The sequence below is a fragment of the Agelaius tricolor genome, unplaced genomic scaffold, assembly GCF_023055355.1.
Source record: "Agelaius tricolor isolate 1412-34295 unplaced genomic scaffold, bAgeTri1.0.p SCAF_3, whole genome shotgun sequence".
In the NCBI taxonomy this organism is placed as follows: Eukaryota; Metazoa; Chordata; class Aves; order Passeriformes; family Icteridae; genus Agelaius; species Agelaius tricolor.
In genome coordinates, this window is record NW_027269263.1 from 56,614,048 (window position 1) to 56,641,862 (window position 27,815).

At 42.9% G+C, this 27,815-nt stretch overlaps 1 protein-coding gene across 3 annotated transcripts in view; it reads right to left on the reverse strand.

Annotated features, from left to right (window-relative positions):
* Positions 1 to 9,024: 9,024 nt before the first annotated feature.
* LHFPL3 (LHFPL tetraspan subfamily member 3) overlaps positions 9,025 to 27,815 on the reverse strand; it is a 235,127-nt gene continuing 216,336 nt past the window's right edge. For all 3 annotated transcript variants that reach the window (XM_071423950.1, XM_071423952.1, XM_071423951.1), the window contains one exon: positions 9,025 to 11,668. In XM_071423950.1, the coding sequence (XP_071280051.1) occupies positions 11,640 to 11,668 (29 nt within the window). In that variant the 3' untranslated portion in view covers positions 9,025 to 11,639. The remainder of the gene's footprint in view (positions 11,669 to 27,815) is intronic.

Here is a 27,815-nt window from a genome sequence, read left to right on the forward strand (position 1 = left end):
TTGGAAATACTTCCTTTCCAGTCAAATAATGTTAATTATTTGCATAACATATATTGCATCAGCTGGAAGCCAGGCTGCTTTGCTTAAATCAAGTAAGTCCCCTTCCTTCAGTTAGGAGGGAGAGGAGGAGTCATGACTTGGGAAAAGCAACTGCTTTTCCCAAGTCATGACTCCTCCTCTCCCTCCTAACTCTTTTTTGACTCTTCCCCTCCTTCCCAACATCTCTGTGGATGTTAATGCTCTCAGAGGAGTCACTAGCTGACCCTGTATACTCTTCCTAATTGCCAGTTTCTAACAATCATGACTTTTTAAATGTAAGTGGCAAACTCCCTTCTGTGAGCCCCATGACAGTCTCTCCAAGTCCTGGCAGGGAGGTGCAGGGAAGAATTAGAGGCAATTCCTCTGTGAATAACAGCAGGAAGATTTGCTCAAGCCTGTCTTTCAGGGCTGTCTGGGTTTTACATGCTGTGATACACAGTCTCTGTACACATACCACTGCACTTAGAAATGCCTCAATCAAGGCCAAATATTGCTTTGCTGAAAATCTTGATTCAAAACTTGAAATGGAGGCAGCTTGCTATGTGCTAACAATTAATGACCATCCTACTTACACATTTTTGTCATATTTATTTGAGCAGCTTCAACTTCTACATGTATGGAAGGCTTTGTTGTCAGATTAAAAACCTCTGCTGTCAAAGTCATCTCTCTTCCCTGTCTCAGGTAGTATTTACAGCTGACTCATCTGTGTCTGACTCACCTGATGGCACAGCAGTTGCTTTCAGGACAATCCTGAGAATGGACAGTCAACTAGAGGTAGGAAACTTGGGACACTGCAGGCAGAATCATGAGTGGAGGTGGTGTTGTTCTAGGAGGAGCTGCCATTCCCATAGCTAGATGAGAGATCCTGCTGTGTGCTGGGAGCAATGGGCACATCCAGTGCATCCTGCTGGATGTGCCCATGAGTGGTCAGGCTTGTCCAGTACAGTCTCTGCATGTTCAGTGGTCTTAGTGGTCACACAGAGATGGACTCCACAGCAAGTGTCCTTCATGTCTGACACATGAGGTGTTTTGGACCACCTGTGCAAGTGCTGAGTGGGTTGTCCAGGCTATGCACAGTGTCACCAATGGGATCAGGATGTACCAGACTTAACTCTGCACACACAGTTATGGTGTAGGGTGCTTGAACAAAATATGTCAATCCACTACAGGCTTCCCTTTCAGGCCCCAAGCTGGTGCTCCTCAATGCATTTTGGCATCATAGAGTGGGTTGAACCAGCTCAGTGGTGAAGCTGACTGTGCACATAGACAGGCACCAGTATGGTACTGGAGAGGTGATGGGAGCAGGCAGGGGCAGGCAGGGCTGCTCCTCTTGACAGCAGCTCATGCTTAGATTGACATAAGCCAGCCATGGCACCAGATTCTCAGTGCTTCATCTGGGATTTTAGCATCTTGGATAACTAAGGTAAAAATGTGGCTGAGGCTCATGCTTTGATGAAGCTGATGAAGACTTGAGTCCAGCAGACAAATTTCTGCTTCTGTTGGTAAAGAGGGCATAACTGGGATACTGGGACATTTGGTAGTTCTGATGGAGCTGGCCTGGACACAGGGTGGAATAATCCATGCCACAAGAAAGAACCAGGATCACCAAACTGTGGGGCAGGACATATGTGGAGGCAGAAATTACATCTGGTTTGAGTAATGTATCTGCTGATCTTCTCCTAGTTAAACTTTCTGACCAGTCCCAAGAGAAGGATCCTACTGATCTCTCACAGCTGTAGCATACCAAGTACATAGTTTTTTTCTAGTAGCACATTTGGTCCTTAACTCAGGCACTGAAATCCTGGGTTTCCTTGGATTCTCTGTCTCTTCCTTCTGTGATGACTGCAAAACCCTTACAAAACTGCAGCATATCAGTGTCTTTGACTGGATCTTCCCTTGACTTTGGGGTTTGAAGGTATCACTGAGCTTCTCACCTAACAACGTAGTGTGCAAAATATTCATCTTGTTCTGGGCTCTGGAATACTCTGTCTTCAAAAATATTTCTCCTCCCTTGTCCTTCTGGAAAGTCATTTCCCTTTACTTCCTGTTGTATTAAATAAATCTCTTTGCTTAAAAAGGGACTAACAATCTGGCATCTGGGAGAGAGAAGACAAAGGAAAGACAACAAGTTGAGTGTTGGACTGTGAGTCAAAAGCTTCATCTGTAAAATCCTAACATGGAAACATGCTGAAAAAAGGAGGGAACAGGAGTGAGAACTGGGAAAACTGCTCCAGGGTGTTGTTTTCTGGCACAATGCCCAGCAGGCACTGCACCAGGCAGCTCAGACCTGGAGCCTGTTTTCCCTGCTGTGTGCTGCCTGCGTCATTTTCTGGCCTGGGACGACATCTGGCTGGCATATTCTTTTCCACACCCCTGGAGGAGTGCTCTTTCTAGCTAGTTACTGCAGTGCTTGGCATTAAAATACAGTGAATTAGACTACAAAGTAGCATAAGATCAGCTTAAAAATAATGAGGCTTAACTGCAGTTGAACTTTGAGTACTTTTGTTTGCCTTCTGGGTTAAAAAGCTTTCCAATATGTGATGTCCCTGAATTCTTGCATTTCACCTTGACTGTGAGTGCTCAGAAGTCACCTTAAGAATAAGAGAAAAATCACCAAACAAACCAAAACCACAAAAAACCCCAACAAAATAAAACAAGTAATGCATCCATATCTCTTTATTGAGAAGTCCAGGATAAATTATTTGGGTTTTCAGATTAACACTAGTTATTACAAACTCTCAATTAAAAAAATAGGGTAATTAGCAATAGAAAGTAGAAGGGAGATGGTGGGAAGAGACAATTCACAGAAATGGGGAAGAAGACTCATTACCTTCAAGAGATTGTTCAAGTCCAGTAAGAGGCAGGGGCTGTGATGATGTAACACCACACAGTTGTCTCCAGATTTTGAGTACTTTCCCAGTGTCTGGAAAGACTTCTCCCACTAGCAGACAGGTGTCCTAGATGAACAGAATTCACAGTCTGGAAACAGACACCACTGACTCTAACACTGGTCTTCTACACCACCAAGCCAGCCTGTGTGCTCCTACATCCACCAAATTATACCAGCACAGGGAACTTGGGCTTATCTTTTTTCACTTTCTTCTGGGTTTCAGCAGCACCTTTGCATAACAACGTGTTCCAGTTTTCACTGACGACCTGTTGCAAATCTTCCAATGTAGCCTAGCAATGCAAACAATGTTCACAAAACCTGGTGTTTTTATACAACATGGAGCAGAGGTACTGTGTGCTGGCAGAGTTGTTTAAGGTACTGTCCAGGTTGCAGGCACAGGGCTGGGTGCCATGTTAGCTCAACCTCGTTTTTTCTAGCTGGGGAATTCTGGAGAAAACACAGCTACAAATGTGAGGGTTACACACCAATAATTTCTCTGTTGGTTTATATGGCTTTATTACTTCTCAACACAGTAATAAAGCTTTCTGGCTTTACCTCTTAGAGGTAGAATGGATAAGCTTAGGTGAAATGAATCCCTTCCAACTACAGCAAGAAAATAATTCCGTACCAATGACCAGTTAGCACTATTAGTACATTAAAATCTGGCCTCAGTGCACATGCCTATGAGTTAAAAACATACTGTAGGAAGATGGGAATGGTACCCTTTAAGAGTGTTGCCACACACATAGCAGCTGCTCTGGTATCATGTGTCAGCACCTCCCCATTGATATTTACTTAATTATTGATGCATTTGTGAGATTATTAAGCATTGGAGCAACCTGCCCAGAAACACCATGTGCTTTTCAGTGCTGATGTTTATGGGACCTGAATGGAGAGGCCCTGACCCCATGGAGCAGGAGGTTGCACTAGAGGCCATCCAAAGCTGCTTCAGTATGAGTATTCCTGCAGTACTGTGACTCCATGCTTCCCAGCCATGGATCTCAGGTTCTGAGATTCTTCCCTGCACTTTCCAGTCTATAAAAGTTCAGGTGAGGTTCTTCATCCTCTGTAATTCTTGTAAAAAGGAAAAAAAAAACCAAAAAAAACCATGCTACTGAAAACAGTAAAATGTGATGTGTTTGTGAAGTTTTTATGAGTTCTGATTACAGATATATATGTATTTTGCTTTTCTGCTTTAAAGGAGCCTGTAAGGGTAGAGAAGCAGCAAAAAAGGGAAGGAATATATAAGGAATATATAATGATATATAGCATATATATAATATATGTTTAATTTGGTGACAGCTCTCCCTGTGAGTACAGAAGCACAGTCTAGAAATGACTGGGAAATCTGAGTATCACCTGTGGTGGTTCCTCAGAGCTCAACACCAAGCAGTGACTCTTGTTCTGCAAAAGCAGCAGGCAGAGTTATTATTTAAGAGCAGGCATATTATTATTATTATTATTATTATTATTATTATTATTATTATTATTATTATTATTATTATTATTTACACTTCTGTATTAAGTGTGCTCACATACATGCAATGCCATGTTATTCAACAAATTCATTTTGAAGGCCCATTGTCTAAGGCTCTGAGAAGACTTCCAGGTGCCTCAGTATGAAATACATGAAATGTATGTATGTGGAGATACTTTCTTATTGTTTTGGGAGCTTTTCTGCCAAAAATCCTGTCCCAAGCGTTGGCTTTGGACTTTTTCCAGTTTATTTCTCTGGGCTTTGCTGTATCCCCAGCCATTTCCTTCCTCAGGCTGTGCCTGTGTATGATACTCCTGCCTCTGGTTCCTGTTCTCCAGCTCCTTTGGGAGTGGTAAGGGCCTGGGGACATCTCTCTGGGAGGCTACACTGCCTTACCAGGCAGGAAGAGTTTGTTGTTTTTGGTATTCCTGCCACAGCCTGGGTCTCACTACACCCTCACAGCCTGCTTTTTCTCCTGATCAATGTGTTAATGGGTTCTAGAGTCCCTGCATTCTTCCTCTGGGATTAGGGGCTTTAGCTGCTCCCAGCCCTCAGCCTGGTAATCCATAATCAGATTTCACCCTTTTAGCATTTCTCAGAGCAAATGCTATCTAGGATGACCTAAATCTGATGTCTGTTCCTTTAGGGACCATCAGTTTTCTATATTCTGTCACCTTTGAAGATGTTTATAGTTTCCCATTGCATGATCATAGCTCATCAATGCCACATTCAGTATCATCTCAAAGTCATTACTTCAGTAGCCTCCTTAATCTCTGCTTTTTCAGCTAGAGCAATTTGGAGGAATGCTGACCAGTTATGGTTGTCTCCTGGGTTTGACCTAAACTACCTAACTTTCCCATTCCTTCTGGTGCCTCCTACTTCTGCTGTTCTGTCCCTCAATTCCATGCTCCCAAACACCACTCAGAGCTTTGATAGCTTGCAGCCTGCCTGGCTTATGCTGGAGCTGAGAGTGGATCTGCAGACAGCACCAAGCTGAGTGGTGCACTTGGCACGTCTGAGGGATGGGATGTCATGGGGAGGGACATGGGCAAGCTCCAGAAGTGCACCCAGGGCAGCCTCATGAATTTCAACAAGGCCAAGGGCAGGGTCCTAGTGACAGGACAAGTGATAATGGCTTAAAACTGGTTCAGATTGCCCAGAGATGCTGTGGGTGCTCCATCCCTGGAAGTGTTCAAGGCCAGGTTGGATGGGCTTTCAGCAGCCTGGTCTAATGGGTGGTGTCCCTGCCCATGGCAGAGGGCTGGAACTGGGTGATCTTTAAGGCCCCTTTGAACCCAAACCATTCTATGATTAAATGGTTCTTTGAGAGGGTAGATAGAAATTAGTGTCTGTCATATCTGGGAAATGCAGAAGCCTGCCCCTGGGAAATGTTGGGCTCAATAGGTCTGGAAAATGCTTTTAAAATGTTAAGCAAAGTTCTCATCCGCATTTACAGAGATAAAGCTTATTCTCCTCAGTCTTGAGAAATTAAAAAAAAAATGTAGATGTTCTCAAACTTTGTATCAAACTTTATGCAGTGTGAGTTAATATGGTGATGGTTTCATCTCTTGGATTTTGCCCCGTTTCTGGGAGCCACGGGAGGTAAGGCGTGTGCTGGTTTTGTTACCTTGATCTCTATGGAGGTTAAATGCAAAGCTGCCTTTGAGTAACCAGCTCCCGAGGACGACGCCGCAGAGGCTGCTGCGCCATTAGATGGCAGCACAGATAAGGACAACTTCCATCGTGCCCGGTGCTGCTCCGGGAAAGCCTCTCCACTGCTTTCAGCATCCCCAAGGTACCTTGTGGGTGAAGAATTTTCACATTACTTAAAGCAAGATAAATTGAAGCCTGTAAATGAGGATTTTCATATTATATCAAAGCATATAAAATAAAAATTACCCCCTGCCCCCAAACAGTGATGGCATGTATTAAGTCTGAATTTCTTTCTGAATTATTTTATTCATTATCCTTCTCAAGCATACATAAATTCAGCTATACTGACTAAAACAGCTCCTTTCTTGATGACATGTATAGTAGCTTATCATCCAAAAGCTCTTCTATAAAGCTCTGGCACCAACCATCTCAGCTCATGGCATCAGGAGCATAATATTTTACATTACTTTCTGTTGCCATTTGAGAAACTCTACAAATACAGCAGCCACTTAGTAGACCCTCAGAATATTCCAGGGGAACTTCAACTAATTTCATTTCTTTAATGGAAAAAAAAAATCGAAGCAAATGGAGAGGAGAACTAATTTTGCTTTCCAGACTGAATATCTAGCTTATTACTAATTTTGCATTGTGTTGGCTTAAAGTTATATAAAGGAGAATCAAGGTGCTGATTGCATACCTGTAAGCCTGACATTTGTGCTGACATCCCAGAGTCTTGCCTGATATCTTGTGCGAAAGCCGTGCTTGAGAGTTGTCAAAGTGATGAAGTTCCTGGTTTTTGCTGTGGCAGAGCAAATTTCCTACCTTCCTGAGCTGGGATCTGACAGGGGAATCCTGGGTCTGTGTAACTGGTAATGTGGCTGATGATCTAGAGCACCTTCTGGTGTTAAACTGTGGAAATACTTTTGAAAATATGTGGCAGTCATGTCAAAGAGACTTGATCCTAGCATATAGGATTTTGACTATCTTTATTTCACTTTTCCCCTAAGAAATTACTAACAATAATATATAATTTTGCTTATTAATAATCCTAACAGCTATATTAGGCTAATATAAAGCTAACTTGTGCTTGGCAAAATAAGGAGTAATAATCTGTGTTGTTACACTAATTTAAAATTGGTTGGTGGAGGTTAATTCAGCCCCAGCTCCCAGCTTTTTGGAGCATTTTCACTTCCAGGCTGTTTTCCCAGGTGACTGAGCTGATGCTCAACCTTGGAGGCTGGTCATATGCTGGTGGTCTCAGGAAGTGCTTTGCAGCAACTTTTGGAGCTGTTTCAAAAGGAGAAGAGCTTTGTAGTGTCTCATAGGCAATTAGGGGCCACATCTCCTCTTGGGGGTTGATGACCATAATGTGTCTGCTTATACTTTTTTCCCTGGAGATTTTCCTCTTGCAGAGGCAATACTTCTCTCGTCACTTTGTGAAGTGGAAAAGCTGTGTAACTGCCCTCCCCATCTCCCCCCACCCCCTCATGGGGTTATGAGACTATCTGGAAGAAAGGAAGGATATATCACTTTACTTTTTAAAATGCAAAAGACATTTCAGAAGGCAAAGGCATAAAGTAACTCTAAGCAAAAATTTAAGAGAGACAGATGGGTAATAGAAAGCATCACATCAGTATTGGATCACTGCAAGCTTTGGCTTTGTGTTTTCAGCACCATGACACAAATGTTATTTGATCTAAAGGGAAGAGAATGGATTTTTAAACTACATATTCTACCTTCTGCAGAATTCCAGGCCTTCTGTGAAAGTCTCTGCTCAAATTGTTAATGTAGGCTGCTGAGGATCACAGACCAAGGTGGAATGGCTGCAAGCATGCCTAATGTGTGCATGTACTGCCAGCTACTCCATCAGCAGGGAAAGCCATTCCATTCTGTATAGAGCTCCTTTGGAAGGAGAAATGTGTAAATCTCTTGACTTCAGCACATGGGAGAAAAAAAGTGTTCCTTTCTAGCACTACCTCAGAACCTATTCAGCATATGGCTGTCTTTTCAATGTGTAAAGCAGTTAGGACAAATCTGGGGTGGGTTTTTTATTTACTTTAAACTGCCTAGATCTTATTCCATTTCAAATCCTCAGAGAATCAGATGAAACTACTAAAACTTTTAAATGTTTGAAGGATATCAAACTAGCAGTGAAAACACACAGAAAGCTGCTGGGCCCAGCATTACATTTTCCTCCCTAGAACAGGGAAAGATGGATAGTGTGAGGGAAGCTGATCCATTACTCTAATTGAAATGTGTCAGAGCCTGGCAGTTTGGGCATAATTAGACCCCGGTCACAATAATTTCTAGATCATCTCCAAATGCAGAAACTGCTGCATCAGCACCATGGAGGCAAATCCAGCATCTTTTTGACAAGGAAATACTTACCTCCTGTTGGTGCAAACTGGAATGATGTGACAGCCCCTGATGGCTCCAGTGTACCTTCATGTGGTGAAATTAGGGGGTGATCAACTTCTGAGCTTTACTGTGTCATCCAAATCACTTGTTTGGGATTTCCAATCTATTTATAAATAACTGAAATACATTGCCCATAAAAATGAACAGCATGCTACAAACCTGGCAGTTCTCTATTTAACCATAATTAACTTAGAAATAATTTACACTCTTCTTTCTCTTACTATAAACCAAGTTTTATAGCAAACAGAATAATTAGGAACTTTATATTGTTGCCCATATATGGCTATGTAGCCAGGTACCAGAGGGTGGAGATGACTTACCAACAGGGTTCTCCTAGGAATTTGACCCATGAATACAAATCCCTGCACTCATTAAGGGATCTGATTCTGCCTGGACTTGACATACCTGAGGGACCTCTGTAGGTACAGATGTGAAGGAGATGTCCAGGCTTGTGTTTAGGAGAGCAGTGATCCCAACAACAGCTGCTCTTATCACAGATGAGCTGGAGAAAAGCACTATCACACTTTATTTTAGTATGCTACAAAAGTCTTTGTTGAACTTTATTAGGTACTTTAATACCAAGCATACTTTGAAGTAACAAAAATTATTATTATTACTTTTACAGAAAATCAGGTATTTCAACAGTTTTCTTTACAGTTTTTTGACTTAAAAAGAAATTACAATTGACAAGTTACAATGGAGTGGGATGGGACAGTGATAACATTTAAAAAGATAAGACATACTATTCTTACTGAGTCAACATTTAATGATGTACATCCTGGTATGTCTCTCCCTTCTGACTGTGTACAAATTGTACATATTCACTGAGCTGCCCTGGCAGGGTTGTGTTGTCTTGTGATGGCACTTCTTTTGCAATGTTTGTGTGTATTTAGAAAGGGCTTTTACATTACAACATCACCATGATGCTAAACAAAATAATATAATACAGAGAAACCCTGTTTTGGTGATTTCTGTCACAGCAAAAGTGCCATGACTGCAATAATGTGGGATAGAGGTAAACTCAAGGAGCAAATGAAGATGGTGATATGAGAGCACATCCAGATAACAAACCCTTTCACAGGCTTTGAGGTGTGGGTGTGGTTGAGAGCCAACAAGAGCAGAGAATGAGGATGGGCTTCACTGAGACACCACTTAACAGGGACTCCTGAATACATCTGGCCCCTGAGGATGTGCATTTTCCAGCTGACACTGGTTGGACTAACCAGAGGTTAAAAACCTGTCTGAAGTGGGCCCTTAAATGAGTTTATGCTGCCTCATGTGTGAACTACTTGGTTTTTACCTTCCATCCCCTTCAGGTCAATAGCAGGTATGGGGAAGATGTTTATGGTGATTGACTGATTTGGGTGGGGTTTTTGACCAGCTAGTCCTGGTCCTTTAGAAGTCAGAAGAATTTTCTACATCCAGTTACAAGCACAGTTTCAGATTTAAAAAGTTTTTTTTTTTTAATGCTGCCCAGATTCACACATGAATTTACTCGTCTGACATCCAAGTGAAGTCAGTGCCACATTGGTACCCTGGTAGTTAGATAGAAAAGTTATCCCATTCCCTGTATTTGTTTACTGGCAGTTTGCTTAAAGATCATTTTTCTTTCAAAAGTAAAATAAGTTTTTTGAGATTCATGCACTAAATTATGGAATAATTTTTGTTGTGCAGTCAGTAGTTAAAAAGCAGTTTTAACTTATGTTTTCCTCATGTCTTCAGCATTTTGCATTATTTGGGATCAACACTAGCAATTAATTATTATTTTAGCCATTTCCCCTGAAAGCCAAAGAATGAAGGAACAGGCTTTAAAACCCTGAAGGAATCAGCACTGGAGTGCTCATTTTGCACGGGATTAATCCATGATACAAAGGAGAACCTGGAGGCACGTAGGGAGCGATATGCTCATGGCCAGTCCCGAGCCAGGGTTAGAGAGGAGCAGAGGGGGAGTCCTTGCCTCCCTCTGCTGCTCTGTGCCTGGTGCTGTGCATCCAGGCCTTTCACCAGGAGCTCCTTCTGTGCCTTCTCCTGTTTTACTTCTCAGTGGCTTCTGGAACTGAGTGCGCCCTTTGGGACCTGGGGAGGGAAAGACTTCCCTGCCAGTGCCCCGGGGCTATTTGCATCCAGCCCTCCTCACATGGCTATTTGCAAGATGTATTTGCTTACTAGTCTGTTAATTTTTGTATTGAGTTTAAACTCAGGGGTTTACTGAGTTGCATTGAGTTTAAACTTAAGGCCAGAAGGTCTCATTAGATCCCCCTGTCTGATTGGCTTTAGTGTGGGCCAGAGTGTCAATCCACAGCTCTATGGCAGAACAGGGGAAAGAAATGCCCTTGAAGAGAGCAGCAGTGGGTTACATTTAAGGGGTAAATTACTTTCTTCTATTAAAAAAGAAATCAAGGGCTTTTATTTTGTCACTTCAAATACAAACAATTCTATGCATCTTGGGAAGTTATAGCATTATGATACTCAGTCAGACATACCTTATAGTATATATGCTTCATAGAACTAGAATATAGGTCAGAAATAATTTTTGAGTCTTAAGTTTGTTACAGACATATTAATTGGAACACATATGCAGTAAAAATTGAGAAGCTTTACAGTTTTAGTCAACTTATTATACAGTGAAGTAAATGAAGTGCAGCAATGTAGCAGTAAAAGTTATGCTTTTTCCACTAGGTGATGGAAACATTCAGAGTCTATAAATGCTAATTTAAGAGAGATGTCCTAACAGCTTCTTGGCTACTGGGATAGGAATAGTCTGAAGTTAACTGCCTCTCTACTGTGAAAGGTTTTAAAGCTTTTTGCTTTCCGTCCGAATAAAAAAAATGACATTTACAAACCTCTTCAATGCATATATATTACATATGTTTATCTAGCAACAACTACACCCCTTTTAATTTATTCCCCAAATGTGACTTTTCATGCATGTCTTCTGGATGCTGAATTCAGCAACAGTTTCTAATGAGCTGGTGTGTAATCCATGATTGCATTTCTCTTCTGAAATCACTTCCATGTCTGGCTGATCTATGTTTAGAAGGTGGTGCTTATCCATCAGGCATTTTTGCACTTGTCAGCATTCTTCTCTGTTGGAGGCCCTTTCCCAAGCTTCTTCCCATTTTAATGTTGATGTACAAAAGCTGTTATTCATTTGTTTTGTGCTCATTCTAGTGAGGATTGGCTTAGTAGGACTGTGCAAAACAGAGAAAAGAGAGAAGCTGGTTTACTGCCAGCAAACACAAAAATGTTCACTCTGTGCTTAGCTTAGAGCAAGCCTCTGACCAATATTCTAATGCACTTCATTATATGTATTTCCATTTGTCACAAAAAGTGAAAAATTTAATCTGTAGGTAGGATTTGTAATCTGAAATTCTCAAAAATAATTTTTCATCAGCTAATTGACACAAGAAGTCAAAATAATGAGATTATTTCATCTAAAGTTAGAGCAATATGAAAATAAAGATACAATGCATATGGGGCAAGAATGACATTTACCAGATGAATACCATGAATTAAGTTAAAATCCTGACATTTCTGTTCCATATCAAAAGCTCCTTTCCCTCGAGGACACAACCCACATTGGCAAACACGATAAAATAATACCTTGTGGTAAATTTCAAGTGAGGACAGATGTGTGGGGGTGTTTTCAAATCAAACTTTCCCTTAAAATCTAATTCTCACTGCCCAGGTTCCATGTACTTAAGGGGAGCTGCATACAGGGAGGGGACAGGGGCACAGGGCCTGGGAGCAGGGTGACAAAAGCTCCCCCTCCTTGCTGCAGGGGACAGCCCCCGAGCTGGGGCTCAATGAGCAGATCTGTTTGCAAGTACCCACGCACAGGCAAAGGTGGAAACCTGGCTGCCCCGGCATTGGGCAGTGAGCAGAAGGTTCTTGCACCAAATGAACCCTGCCAGTTCACCATTAGCTAGGCTGTCTCAGACCCCTGAGACCAAACCATGAGGTCCTTTGTCAGGCAGCCTCTCCACTGCCTCCTGTGAAAGGGTCACTGCTCAGGGGGTCTTACAAAGCCACATCCTGGGGCAGAGGATGGCCAATGTCATCACAACCCCAGTTCCTGTATCGTAACGCAGGGGCCTCTGCAAGAGACTGCTGGAATGCAGAACTAGGGGTAAATCACAGGTTTTGTCACAACAAAAGAAAAAGAATGAATTTCATTGTGAAATGAAAGCAAACAAAGAATTTCAGGACTAGAAACACTTAAAAATATTACTGTAAGAAGACTGAAATACTTCATCTCCTCCCCCTGTATTACACTTCTTCCATTCCCTCAAATTCCCTACACCCTTGACTCTTGTGGTCACCTTGGCCTGCAGGTAATTCACCCACAGACCCAGAGTGTGGTGCCCCAGGGCAGGATACCCAGACCTTAAAGCCTGGGGTGGTGGTACCAAGAACCAGTGAGCCTGGTGGTGGCAAACCCTTCTGCCACGGACCTTGGATGCCTGTTTCCCCATCAGCTTCCAACAAATTGACATTTTTCAAACACAGTTTGTTTTGGAAGAAAATTCTGGACTTGTTCAGCATGTATCTATATCCAGATTTATTTTACAAGACACTGTTAATTGATGTTGCTGAGACTAGGAAGTAGCAAATAAGTATGTAAGAAGCATAATGTGAACTAGGGAGGGAACTGAAAAATTAAAAATGGGTCAGTTTTGTTTGTGTTAAAAAATTAATATGAAATATAATATTCACTGTGGTAAAAACATTTTTATCATAGGAGTATGTAATGGGATGGTAGTTTCCAATTGTAAAAAAAACCTTGAAATTCATACCTCCATGAGCTTCCTTTTACCCTTTGAAACATGTGGCAAAAATGAAGGATAAAGTGTGGATGAGAAATTAAGATACTTGTGATAAATGAAACCTATTAAAAATGGTCTGAGTCTGGAACTTTGGTGTATTTCATAAATGTGGTTACTAATGTTATTAGTGTGGTAATTAGTAATATAGGTAAACAGCACTACCAAATAAAGTGAATGAAAAAGTGCCTGAGCCTCTAATCTGTTTATTTTCTAAGTGAGATAAGGCTCTGTGAGCCTCTTAAACAATCCATATTTGGTGAAACTGCAATCTGGAGAGAGATAACTTTGTGTGGTGAGGAACACGTGCCCTGATGATCCTAGGAACAATCAATGCTTAACAGAACTGAATGAGCCATTTCTTTCAATTATTTTTAATCATAATTTCATGGATGTTATTCAAACCCCTAACATTGCTTATTGGATTTCCAGCAGCACTCAGAATTTCAGCAGTAACATACTAAGACCTTCATTAATTCTTTGGACAAATTTTGCATGCAGGTGTTATACACATGGAAATGAGATTTAACAAATGCCATAGGTGCCTAGTTGACAAGACATAAATAAGTTATTCACATGCAACATCTCTCAGTCTGTTTTGTATCACACCATGGGCTTTTGAAGTTTGTTTTCTTAGAGCTACTTACAGTGCTGCTGCCAAGAAATCAGTTAATGAAAGCAGTTCTTCATGGAAGCTGTATTACCCAACCACCCAGGTGCTCTGCTCTTAAGTTCCCTATTTAAAGTCTTTAAAGGCTGCCTGTTAGGCTGACCTCACCACAACGGGGTTACTGCTTATAATTGACACACTCAATTAGGGCAATCGCTTCTGCTGACTGCAGAGCTGGGGTATAGTCAGCCTGGAGGGATTTACAGCATTTTAGTGTTTATGTACATTTCAGAAAGAGGACATTGAGCTTTGTTTGTGGTAAACATGAATCACAGGGAGATTTCCAGGTTGCTCCCTGACAAGGTGTAAAAGACATGCTGAATTTCAGATGGTCCCTTCCATGCTGTTACTGTAAAGTCAGTAAAATGAACAGTAAATACAGAGAGAAAGGCAGACCTTCTAGGTTTGGGTATATATTGTCTCAGAAACCTTAACACTTTACATCACTAATTGTCACCAGCCATATTGAAATGATCTTTGCCATGTATTTGACTGGTATCTAGAAAATAACACCTTTCCAAGTGTTCATCTTTTATTGCTGACTCCAAACACACAGAACTGCTTTGCTAAAGAGCAACTGGCATTTGTGGTGACACCAAAATTGGTACAGCTACAAAACCACATCAGCTGGCAGAAAGCCATGGGTTAATGAAGTACCAGAGATTTCCTCCCAGGACCTCCACAGGATTCCTCCAGCCTAAACATCATCTCTGCTGAATGCTTGCACTGTGGGGAGTGTATGGGAGGCGATGAAGGATGAGAGAAACATTGATTCTGAAGCTCTGCAATTGAAAATAGACATGCTGAGACACCTTGGATAACACTGCTGTCTGGGCTGTAGGCCAAAAAAAATTGAACAAGTTCAGTTTTAATGAGGTGTTGGAGTTCTCACCCTTCTGCTTATAGAACCACAGAATCATTAAGGTTGGAAAAGACCCCTAAGACCATCGGTTCCAACTGCTAACATTGCACTTCCACATTCATTCCTAAACTGTAACTCCAAGTGCCACATCCACACATCTTTTGGACACCTCCAGGGACAGTGAATCCAAGACTTCTCTGGGCAGTGTGTTCCAGTGTCTGACAACTCCTTTGGTGAAGAAATTTTTCCAAATATCCAATCTAAACCTTTCCTGGTGCAACTCAAGGCCATTTCCTCTTATCCTGTCAATTGTTACTCTGGAGAAGAGACTGACCCCCACCTGGCTACAATCTCCTTTCTGGGAGTTGTAGCATGATAAGCTCTCCCCTGAGTCCCTTTTTCCCCAGGCTAAACATCCCCAGCTCCCTCAGCTGCTCCTCAAAGGACGTGTGCTCTGGGCCCCTCACCAGCTTTGTTGTCCTTTTTGGACACACTGATCTGGGTCAGCTCCTTATAACCACAGGGAGATGGTTTTGTTGCTTACATCAGGGTTGGTGAAGTGCTAAGTGTGTTAAAACTCCACTTGTAGCCACTGCAGCCTAAAATTCAAACAGGAACATGTATTCATGGCCTGGGCAATATCCAGGTGTATATAATTAAAAGTCATGAAAGGCAGATAGATGCCCAGCTGCACAGGGCAACCAATGACTCATTATCTCTTATTTCCTTGAAGATAGTCTCTTTAGAACACATAACAAACCCAGTCTGAGTGGCCTGAGAGAATTATTTTATTTTTCATGTTATGAGAGAGAGGATTTATGTATATTCCCATTTCCCTACCTGCTGATGGTGCCTTTTCCCTCTTGATGCACTGAGCATCCTTTGCCCTGGCCTCATGGGGAGATGCTTATCCATCACCTGGAGAGCGACCCTGGGGCAAATTGTGCTCTCAGTAAACAGCCAGGCACCAACTCAGGTCCTCTCCAAGATTCCTGATGATCCAAGCTGAAACTCTAGCATGTGTTTTGGAGAAGCTGTCCACAGATCATGGCCAGGAGGAGAAAAAATGGTGCACATTTACACATTACTGCCTACACCTGCACTGCAGCTGAGACACAGGAAGGAGGGTACAAGGCTGCCTGTGGAGATGGAAAGAAGAATGGACAGAAATTCCCCAACTGTTTTGCTAGCAGTGCTCTTTGAGTGTTTCACTGTTCAGCACCTTCTCCACAAAATGTGATTAATGACCTGTCCACACCAGAGCTGCCCAAGGAGTTTCCTCCTCTTCCTGGCAAACAAGTGGGCAGGATCTGGCTACTGCCTGCTCTGCCATCACTCACAGCTACCAAAGCCTACCTGAAAGGGCAGGGGTTAAAGAGAATGCACAGTAAACCTTGAGGAGTTACCAAAACTTTTACAAAATGTTGGAATTGAAATTGTGTGACTGTTTTGTCCATATGGCATTAGAGGAAAAACTCATCTGAGCAGAAGGTGTGTGAGCTTGCTCTTCTGCTGCAGCACTTCCTTGCAATAAAATAGAATTGAATCACATAAAAAATGACAAGATTTTTCCTGATTCAGTATGCAAGCCCTGTGAAACCAGAGCTGAGTGGAACAGTGGGATTTATTCAATCTGCTGGGTGGTATCTTGCTCACCCTGTTAGTGGCAGCAGCTGAACTGCTGGGCATGGCTTGTGGGAAGTGTTTCTAGGACAGTAGGAAATGGTTTCAGGAGCATGCAGGAATTTTCTAAATGTGTGGCTCTGGTGGTTTTGCTGTCAGAAGGCTCAGTTCCTGGCTGCACAAGCACACTTCTAGCATGTGACAGGAGGCTGGGGTGATGTGCTCCCCTCCACTGCTTCAGCCCTAACTACCAGTGGGGTCTGATGGCTGCATTCAGCTTTCTCTGGGCTTTGGGGTGGGGTGGCAGCATGGTAGTCAAGGGCTGTCTGGAGTAGTGGGCTGCATGCCAGGATGTCCCCTTGAGGAGGGGATGTCACCTCTCAAGGTTACTCCTCAAAGCTGAGATTCCTCACTGCAGCAGAGCCTTGGTAAGTGGTTAATAGCACACTGAAATCTTAGCTAAGTGATATAAAGGATTGATTGTGCAAATATAATCCCTTAGACATAAACCACTGAACAAGTCTGGGACTAGGACTGGATTCAGCCACACCTACACTTCTCTTTGAGAAGGGTTGAGAACACAAGGAAATTCTTTCTGAACCTCATGCTCAATGACAGGGTCTCTGGCAGTTTTGTCTGCTCCTGTCCTCTATGCAGTAAATAAACAATCTTGCCATTGAATCTTGTTAAACCACTGTAGCATTTACCATTGAACTTTGTTAAATCACTGTTTTATATCAATAAAGTACATTGTTGCTTCTCTCTTGTATATTGCTGCTTCTCTCTTACAGGTGCAGTTGCTTCCATCCATGGCAGATGATTTCAGGGCCACAAGGGCAGTGATGGCTGAACAGACAGAATGCTGTTTTATTAGACATTGTTTTCTGAGAAGAAACAGAAAAATGTTGAAGGATCCAGTCAAATCAATTTTGCTAGGTTTCCAGCATCTGTGTACAACACACAGCTGGACAGAACTTTGCTGTCAGCTTACAGGCTGCCATTCACAAGAAAAAACCCAGCACACCGACAGACCTAAAGCTACACTCCTTGAATACTTAATGCACTCAGCAACTGTCCTACCCTCCCTGGAAGACTCTTGTAGTTTGAAAATCCAATTCAATCTTACATTGTGTTTCCCCTCCTTTTTCTGTTGTATGTGATGACTGAAACATGACAGTAGGAAATGGATGTTGGTTCAGAGGCTGCAGACAGCATGCTGTGGGGGGAGAATCATGGAATCATTGAATAGTTTGGGTTGGAAGGGACCTGAAGTGTCACCTCATTCCAACTCCCTTGCTGTGGGCAGGGACAACTTGACTTGATCAGGCTGCTCAAAGCCCATCCAACATGGTCTTGAAAATCTCTGGGCATCTCTTGGCAACCTGTTCCAGGGCCTCACCACCCTCACAGTAAAGAGTGACACAGCAGGGATACATTATTTTCTGCATTGTTTGATTTCTCCAGACAGAATGTTTCTTGAAGCTATTATGACAATAAGCAAAAGGCCCCAGGACTAAATGTGGTTGTCAAGAAGAATTGATCACAAAAAAGAGATTGAGCGATGAAGTGTCCCCACCTTGTGCCAAGGTGTGAAAGGAGACATGGGAGAGAGACAAGGGGAAATTAAGTCTGAAGCCCAGAGTGGGTCAGGGCTGCCTAACCATTCATGGTCTTGACTTCTTTAAATTCCTGTTTTCTTCCAGATAGAAATTTTGAGAAAGGTGAGAAGATGTTTTGGGCAGAGAGATCAGATAGAGGTTAGGGCTGGAGATGCATCTCACATAATATCAGCTCTCTCACAGTCAGATATCAGATGTGAGGCTCTAGGAAGTCCTTGGAGCAGGACAGGCCCCTTCTGGGGTGACTAATTTAATCTCAGGATGGCTCCCAGCATGGATGAGTGCTGTTGGCTTCTGTGGGTCTGTAGACCTGGATGAGATGGGAGGCCTAAATCTGAGATGGACAAAGTGAGGTATGTGAATCCTGCAGTTATAATTACCCTGCACATTAACTGCATGCATGGAAGAAGAGGGAAGCTGCTGCCCATGCATGGAAGATCTTCAGCCTGAAATATCAACCAAGTAGGCATTTTTGTAACAAAGCCTGAAAGATTAGGCTTGTTTGTAACAAGCTATCAGAGACCTTGTCTGAGCACAGCTTGAGGATGGGTATTCTGGTTCTTTTGGGATGTGCCATCGTGCACCAGGACTGCTTTCCTGGTGAGCAAATGGCTTTGCAGAAGCTGGGCCTGAGATTCCAGCCCCAGGTCAGGGAGGCTCAGGAAGATCAGTTAAATAGCTTGAGGACTGACTGGGCAGGGGTGCAAGCAGCAGGCCAGCCTGATGGGCATGAGCCAGGCTACATACAGCAGTCAGCTTGGCTCTCTTGTCAGTGATACTGTGCCTGAAGGAGCAGGTGAATTTTGACTGAAAATCTTGTGAAAAGGGGCTAGAGTAGCTTAAAGAAGGCACCTTTTTAGAGCCTGACAGTTTTCTTATCTCTGAAAGACCCTACTTCAACTACTCCTAAATATAGCCAGGTGGCAGTTACAGGCTCTAAAACTCTGAATATGGGCAGGTTTCAAGCTTCCCTGCCACCCTTCCTAATCCCTGGCTTGGGTGGCTTTCCCCTGGTTTGAATGCAGCTCCAAGAATACAACATATGTGTATTTATTGGTGAGAAAGACAGAAGAGTGACAGACAGAGGGAATAGAGACCTATCCAAGGATGGATCAAGTTGTAGCTGTCATCTCTGTCATCTGCTGGCACCAGTCTGGGCTGGTGGAAGCAGGGCTCCCTGTGGTGATGGCTCTGCTTGCCATGCCTCACTATGAACAGCTTTTGGGTTCCTCATCTGGGCAGCTTGGTGCTCATGGCTGTTCCTCCAGGGCAGGCACCACCATCCCCTGCTGCTGTCACACACAGTGAGTGTGCCCTGCACACGGGAGGAGGCTCTGTGTCTGCCTGGGGTGGGAACCAACACACTGGGGTGTAGAGATCAGATCCTGCTGAACAGTGGGCTGCCTTTTCCTCCATTTCAATATTTGCTTCTGTCACGAAAAGGAAGATTTTTATCATAATGAACAAACACAGCAAAAAGCCTCCTATTCTTTCTCCTGAAGAGTTTTCTTTTACTGTGGAACATCACAGAGATGCTCCTTCCTCTGGTGGTCCCTTTCCAGAAGGCTCATCAATTTGTCTTTTGTACTTGGTGGTGTTTCTGTCAAGTTTGGCATGGGAGTCACGTCTCAAGACAGGTTTGCTGGCATGGGAGATCTAGTATGTTGTTGGAAGAACTGGCAAGAGGCTGAAATGCCTTCATCAATAATGTCTTTCACATGAAGTAGCTTCCTGCTCTGTAGAGTTGTAGGCTCAAGTCAAGCAAAATCAGTCACTTGTTGTTCATCTATTTTTATTTCCTCCATGTGGTTTGCTGCAGTCTTTCTTTGCCCAGATGGTCAAATAAATTGCTGTCACTAAACAGGAGTCTCTGAACGGTGATTCCTAAACTCTTCCTGTTCTCTAACTGTTTAATGAGAAAATGTTTCACTTTCTTTATAGTCTGCCCATTTGCTGTAGCTGTTTTTCAGTTTCTCCCCTGGAACCCAGAGGATCTGTAGGTATTTTTGTTTGTTTCTCCAGCCTCCAAGCTGCGTGATCAGACTGCCCAAAAAGTTCTTCATTGTCTGTATTTATAAACTGTTACAAACATTGATGTACTTGTTTACAGGGAGCTTCTCTGAGGATCCAGCCATGACAGTGAGGTATCTTGACAAGGTTTTGGGCATATCAGCCAGAAAATGTTTGGATTGGCATTTTACAACCTTTTGGTTTTTTATTTTGTTAGTAACATTTTATATTTACCTTTAGTAGCATTATATCTTCCAAGAGTTTTCCTGTGCTAGGCAATGTTAGATGTTGACTTTGGCACACTTTTTGGTTTGGGAAAACAAACCTTGGTGCCATTGGTACAAAGCTGTCCTTGTCTGGGCTGGGCCATCAGGGCAGGCAGGAGGCAGAGCCCTGGGGCTGTGGGTGAGCCCCAGCCTGGGGGAGCTCCTCACTGCCTTCACTGTGTGTCAGGCTGGCTGGAGCTGCTTTCCTGTGAGCACAGAGAGAGTGGGAGCTCAGCGCTGGGAGAAAGCCAAAATATTGAAGCAGATCCTGGAAGGTGCCAGCCAGGATCTCTGTGTAAGGAAGCTGCTACGATGGGGCTTATTTTAGTGGTGTGACAGAAATGGAGCTCTGCTCTTTTTTCAACAGACTGCATTTCTCCAGATGAATTCACAATTCATACAGTGAGTGTTTCCTCCTAACAGAAATGAAGAGGGCTCTGACAGTTCTCTGGTCATTCCAACATGACATTTCTGTGAATGAAATTGCCTTAAAAAAAAAGCTGATTTTTAAAATTTTTAACATAATAACTAAAAGATTGCAAGAAGTTAAAATAAAGAAAATAAGAAAAATATCAATGCTGATGAACCTTAAATGCTGCAGAATAATAAAAACATTTAAAATCTCTTTTTTCTGTGTGTGTGAAATGAATTCCCCTGTTCTTTGGCCAGTGCCAAAGCTGTGTGACCTGGGAACATGGCACAAATCCATGCTGAGCAAAGGCACATCCAAGGATTTCCAAAAGTTTTCCAAACTTTCTCTTTGTATGTACTTGTGCTGAAGGGAAGTGAGAATTTGATTAATAAATTGGGCTGGAACTGGGAGTGGGGCTCTGGCTTCAGGGGCTCACTATGGAGGGGAATGGTCCTGCAGCTGCAGGATTGGTCCAGAGCACCTCTGGGGCAGGGGCTCACCAAGGCTGTGCTGTGTGTCCTTCATCCTGCCACACTCCTCTCACACTGGTTGGCTGCTGTGAGGTTGGGTCTCAACCAAAACCTGCTAATGAGCTGCAAATATTGATCCCGTTTGCCTTTGAGAAAGACACAGGTGCCAAGTTACATGTTTATGGGCAACAGAAAGATAATGATCTGGAGCAGCTTTGGTCTGAGACTTCAAATCTGCAGTTTAGTGATTAGCTTACCGAGCACAGGAATGTTAATTAACTGTCTGTATACTCTCTAGACAAATAGGAAGTGTTTGGAACTGTACATTATACTCACAGTTGTTTCCAAGGTATGAAATTACATGTTAAACTACTGAAAAACATCTCTGTGGCGTTAGATGATACTCTGCTAGAAGAGAATCTGGATTTGGGAGTTGGCAAAGCCAGGGTCTAGGGAGAGGGTGAGTTTTTGGTGAATACCATATGTCATGAAAACGTGTCTGACATGTAGCAAGGACAATGTTCAATGCTCATGGTCCTGAAGACATTTTTTTCTGTCATCTTCCTTTTCTTGCTCCAAACCAAATGCAATTTGTGCAGGCTTTGGACAATTTGTAAGGATTTATTATTGCTACTAATTTATATTATTCCCTTAAAAATTTTCTTGAGTTGCTCTAGAGGTGTGAAGGTCACTCTTGTAAAAGAAAAAGAAGAGATTCCTTCCCTGAAGAGCTTTCAGCACAGAAGGCAAACTGCAATCAGCAGTGCAGATTAAAAAACCAAAACAACCCATCCCAGCGAGGGAAGGGGAGGCTGTGTTAGGAAATTGCCAGCTGAAGAGCACGCAGAAAGGCAAGCTGGTTTGCAGGAGCCCTGAGTGACAGGTGGACATGGACAATTTTCCTGTTGTTTGGCTGTTCCCACCAATGACTATAAGACAAGTCTTGGGTAAAATGCACCTTTCAATGTAAGGATGCCATTGTAGCAGCAAGAGACAGCAGGGCTGTCTCGAGCAGCAGCCAATCCAGTACCAAACACTAGCAGGAAGGGGGAAATCTCCAGCCCACCCTCTCAAACCAAACCCCAGTTTCACCAGGGTTCCTCAAAGCTCAGTCACGACTTTCTCTAAGACAGCAATAATTCAGAACAGCCTCTCAGATAAAGAAGACACTGATTCAGGTTTGCTCAGAAAGAAGCTCATCTGTAGAAAGGGGGGCAGCTTAGACAAAGGGGAAGCAAGTCAGCTCCAGCTGCATCTGCACAGCTACATCTGCAGCTGGAGAAAAGCTCCAATAAAGGCTTCCACCCTCCCACACCCTAAACAAGTAATATTTGTCCATACTTCCCTCTCATTTTGGTCCATCAGGCAGGTGAGCAGTGGGGGCCCAGAGGACCCTGTGTGTACCCTTGGTGCTGGGCTGCTCAGGGAGCAGTGCCACTGCTGCTGGCCCTGCTGGGGCTGAGGGTCCTGCTGAGCCTCCCTTGCCTCAAGAGACCCTGGCAGTGCTGACTTCCCATTGCAGGTGCTGCCTGGGTTTGGTGTCTGGCACAGAGTCACCTCCTTGTGCTGAAATAATAATGATGGATTTCTGCTCTGGAGTGATAGCTTGTGTTTGCAGCTGGGTTAATGTGTGTCAGCTGTCATCGTCCCTGTCAGCCGCTGCTGTCACCGAGCTGCAGATAAGTAAATCTGTGATGATGCATATCCCAGGGAGAGCAGGGATTAAATATTTCATCGCCTCAGACACTGAAACAGCTCCTCATTTGGTGTCCTTTTCTGGAGGTCACATCCTCTCACATTGCCCAGCCCTGGGGGAGAGCAGAGCCTGCCTGGGTTTCAGGGGCTGCAGGGCTGGGCATTGCTGGCAGCAAAGTCCCTGCAGCCAGGGTGAGCCAAGCTGCTGAGCCAGACTTGGCACAGTTAGAAATAAGCAGAAACTCAAGGAAAAAGAAAACCCTCCTTTTCTTCCAATGGGCCTGGTAAGGCAGTTGTGCCCCTGTTGTACAGACCAGGGACAAGTGGCCAAGTGCCCAGCTTGGGCTGTGTCTGGGACACACTGCTGAGCCCCCAGCACCATGGGCTGAGCCCCTGCCGTGTGTGCTGGCTCCCTCCACGTGGGCAGCACTGTGCACAGCATCAGCTGGGGCTGTGGTCAGGAAAATGTGCTTGTTTCATGGTGGTCCCAAAGTGATGTGTCAGTGAAGCCTTGCTGGTCATTCCTACAGCCCTTACATCACCGTGTGTCCATCCTCTTTCTTCTCTGCAGTGATATGCAAACCCCTTTGCCAGCAAAGCCTCATATTATCAATTGCTTGGAGACAAGGAAAAAAGCTACAATTCAGATTTCTTCACTCTCCTGGACTTTTATGGTGTTACCCATAGGAACTTCATATTGAAGGAGTTTTCAGCACAAAATACCAATTTGTTGAGAATGACATTTTCTCGGATGCTTCTCTTTTTTTAACACATGAAAGGAGCTATTCTAGGGAGATGTGGAAAATGAAAGAAAATACTCTGATAAAATCTTGGATACTTTTAGACTAACTACCTATAGAAACAAATAAAAATGAAAATGTCTCCTTTTTTTGAACCACACTGGAAGAGACAGAAGACTCATCCTGTTAGTGCTGCTCAGGGAATGAAGTCCTTGTTTTCCAGAAAGACTTAATGAACCATAAACATTCAAAAACCAGGAAGACATATAAACATGAGTTGTGAAAAGTCTGATTTCTTTCTTATTTCCTGAGAGCTAGTGGTTTTCTTTGCAATTATGAGGCACAGAAGGGTGATTTTTGTTTGTTTTTGTTTGCATCTTTTTTAAAGCTGAGATTGAAGTACAACACGTGATTCAGAACTGGAACTTGGAAAACAAAGCATGAGCAGTTGTGACACTTCTAAAGCTGTAGGTAATTCTACAGGCATTTCATCTTCATCCCTTCCTTGTCTTCATCTGAACTAAGAGCCTTCCTTTGCTGTGCTCTTTATCTGGACAACAGATAGACTGTACCCTCCATATGGCCATGTTCCCCCATGGCTCTGTGGTTGCTCTGACTCTGGGATCAGTAGCTGGACCTCAGCAGAAAACAAACTGAGGTTTTGCAGATGGATCTTTCTGTTATGTAAGGTCTCCAAATCAGTATTCATCTGTGCACTGTGAAATAGCAGCATTTCTGCTTCTTTTTGATTTTTTTTTCATGCAGGGAAAGTATAGTTTGTGCTGGCTTCTTACATAAAAATAGCAAACTTTATGAGATGCATTTCCCTGAGGCCCCACAGAACAGAATTTGTTCTGTAATAAGAGACCAATGTGTTTTAATTGCTTGTTGTAGACTATTACCTGTTAAATTTTTCTGACAGTGTGACACCAGCAAAAAAAACTTCTTTTCTGTTTTGCTTCCTTCTACTTTAGAACTGTCAAACAACTGCAACATCTAAGGATAAAACATGTCAGATGACTCAAATATGTGACAGGTCATAAAATATTGATTCTTCATGTTACCTGCTAATAAAACACATGCCACCATGGTTAAATCTTCCTTGCTTTGGATTCCTGACTTTTAATTGTTATAATTCCAGTTTGGGTTGTAGTCTAGAATTAGGAAGTAATGGGTTTGGTCCCCAGAAATACTAAAGGCTATAAATAAGGAATCAGTTCTACTTTTCTTTAACTGGTGTTTTTTTATCTGGACTCCCAGCCACGTTTTATGTTAAAATCTTCATCTGATGGAAACCCTTTTGGACCTTTCTGGTTCCTTTTTGACTCAATAGAACCAAGCCAATTCCTGAGATCATATTATAATGAGAAGCACCACGGATCAATCGAGGACTTCCCGTTGTGATTTTCTTCCCCAAGAGAAGAACCTTCTCTTGATCATGTATGAAATAAATAATATTTACTAGGTTTTTTTTTTTTTTCAGGATTTTGGCATTTTTCTGGTTAAGCTTATAATTTTTAGTCTTATTATGTAATTTTCAACCAGCAACAGCTCAGTGTGTGCTTTCTTGTCTGATCCTACTGGGTCCTTTCTGTCAAATGAAGACAGTATTTTTTTGGCTAGAGATTTCTATGTAAGATCTTCTGGCAGGAAGTAGGGGATGGTGCTGTACCTTTCAAGGACACTGAACCTACCTTTCAAGGAAAACAATGTTCAAAACTAGATTTGTAAGCTCTTGAGCTGGGGTTGTGTCTGGTACAAATTCTGTGTGCATGGAAGGTTATCTGTTTTCCACTTCTATAAGCCAGACTTCTCAAAGAGTTGAACCATGAATCTGAAAAAATCTAAAAAGCATTTAGACAATCTCATAGCATTTAGAAAACTTTATTTAGATAAGCTGCTATGAAAACAAATTTCCAACAAAACTTGTTGGAAAACCATACTGTTAGAGAGATGATTAGTGGCTCACTGTCCAGCTGTATTTATTAGAATTAAGGACTGAATTTATTAGAATAAAGGACTGTATTTATTAGAATTTCATGGGAATCTATCTTAGATCTGATGTTATTAAAATACTGTCATTAGCCACTTAGATAGGGGAATGGAGGATCTCCAATGGAATAGAGAATTTCCTCCTCCATTTGTGGGTCAGGAGGGGCTCCAAGTGTGTTGTAGGTCAGAAGAGTATTCAACATTTATGAGTCAGAGAAATGATCTGGAAAACAGGAGACAGTTCAATAGCAATACATGCATGGGCAAAGGAGAGAGCTGTACAGAATAAAAGTTGCAAATAGCTACATGACTCCACAAGGCCCTTCTGTTGTGAAAAACAGACTGATGCCCTTCCATTTTGAAGAAACAGAAAAAAATTATCTGCAAGATGCACAAAGTGAGTCTACAGGCTGCTCGGCAAGGCCTCAGCTGCATGGTTGGCTTTTTGGCACTGGACTCTAAGGGAGAAGTGTTCCCACCTGGTGAGAACAAGAGTGGAACAGCAAGAGTGTCAGAAGTCTTGGGATTCTTAATGTAAGAGAAAATATGGGCAATTGATCTGTGTAATCTAGAGGAAAGGAGACTTAGTGGACATAACACTCTTAACTATGAAAAAAGCTGCTGGAAAATGAAGGGAATAAATCATGGGAATGTGACAAGTAATGGACTTAGAGAGCAGCCAGGGAAATTTCACAGACATTAGGAAAACCCAGTCCAAGATGAAGTCCCTTGGCCTGGGGAGCAGCTGCTGAGAGGGGAGTGGGAGCTGCTAATGCTGGGGTCCTGCAGTGCTCCCCACAGCACAATGCCCCCACTCCCTGCAGCCAGGCAGAGCTGAGCACATTAAAACCCACACTGCACCCACTGGCATACAGCAGGGAGGCAGGAAAGAGAAGTGTGCCCTCTGCACCTCACAGACTTGGCCCCCACAGAAGGGACACAGCCCTGGGGGGATGCTGGGCTGCAGGGGCAATTCCTGAGGCAGGGCTCAGGGACAGTGGTGTCCTGCTGCTCACCCTCACTCCAGCTGGAGGGATTAAATTACTTAGGAACATCATGTTTGCTCCCCAGGTGACTTACACAGAGGGCATTTCCACTGATCAGGGAAGAATGATTCCCCAGCCCATATTTCTGTGCCAACTGTACTGTCTATTTTTAACAGCAAGCTGCCATTAGCATTTGTTTGCTAAAAATAAACACATTTCAAATGCAATTCATTACCTAGCGCATTAAGGTAAAGGCAATTTATTCTTCAGTCAAGAAGAAATATTTTTAAGAGATAAATTGGTTCATGCAAATATCTTTGACTTGCACTCAGTGCACGTGGTACCAGCAGAGACAGTGCTCTGGTTTCAATTGATGGGATAGATCACAAAATTCAGGAAGCTGCTGAGGAGCTCAGTGCAACATCTTATTTAACTTAATTAAAAACATGATGACAATTATGTAAGAGAAAAACAAAAAAGAGATGTGGGGTGCTAGACACAGTTCTCCCTTTGAACTGCAGTGAAGCAGAAGTGTAACAAATGGGCAGATAAGGCTCTTGAGGAGGGGTGTTCTTTATTATATTGATGGCAATGGCTTCCTAAAACTAAACATCACTGCTTCTTGCTCACAGAAAAGGGGAGTATTACAAGGGCACAGTTCTGAATCAGAAAATGCCAGTACAGAAGGATTTAAAAATGGGTTTAGATGAGCTGCTAAGCCAGGAGATGGATGGTGATCTCTGGTGAACCTGTCCTTCATGAATCCCTTAGTTTACTTTTTATTTTAAAAAAACAGCTTCCCAAATGTTTTGTGCAAATAAGGTACTTGAAGCAAAACTTGCTGTCTTTTGGCAGGAGGATTTGTAGGGCATGTAGTGAATTCCTGCTCTGAAGGTTCACAAGTAGGAACTGAACGTGAGCCTCACATGCCCCTCTCTCCTTCAGAACAAAAATAATGTAACATAAATAAATAAATAAAAAACCAAAAACATAAAAAGAAAAAAAATCGACTCAGAGTCCTCAGGATATATGGGGAGAAAGCAAAGCTTTCATATCCAGCCACTGCTAATGCACAGGTCCTGCAAAATCGGCACAGTCTGGTTTTCCCCACTAGAGGGGACTGCAGTATCCAGAGTTACCTGCTCACTCAAAGCAGTTCTGGTAACTTCA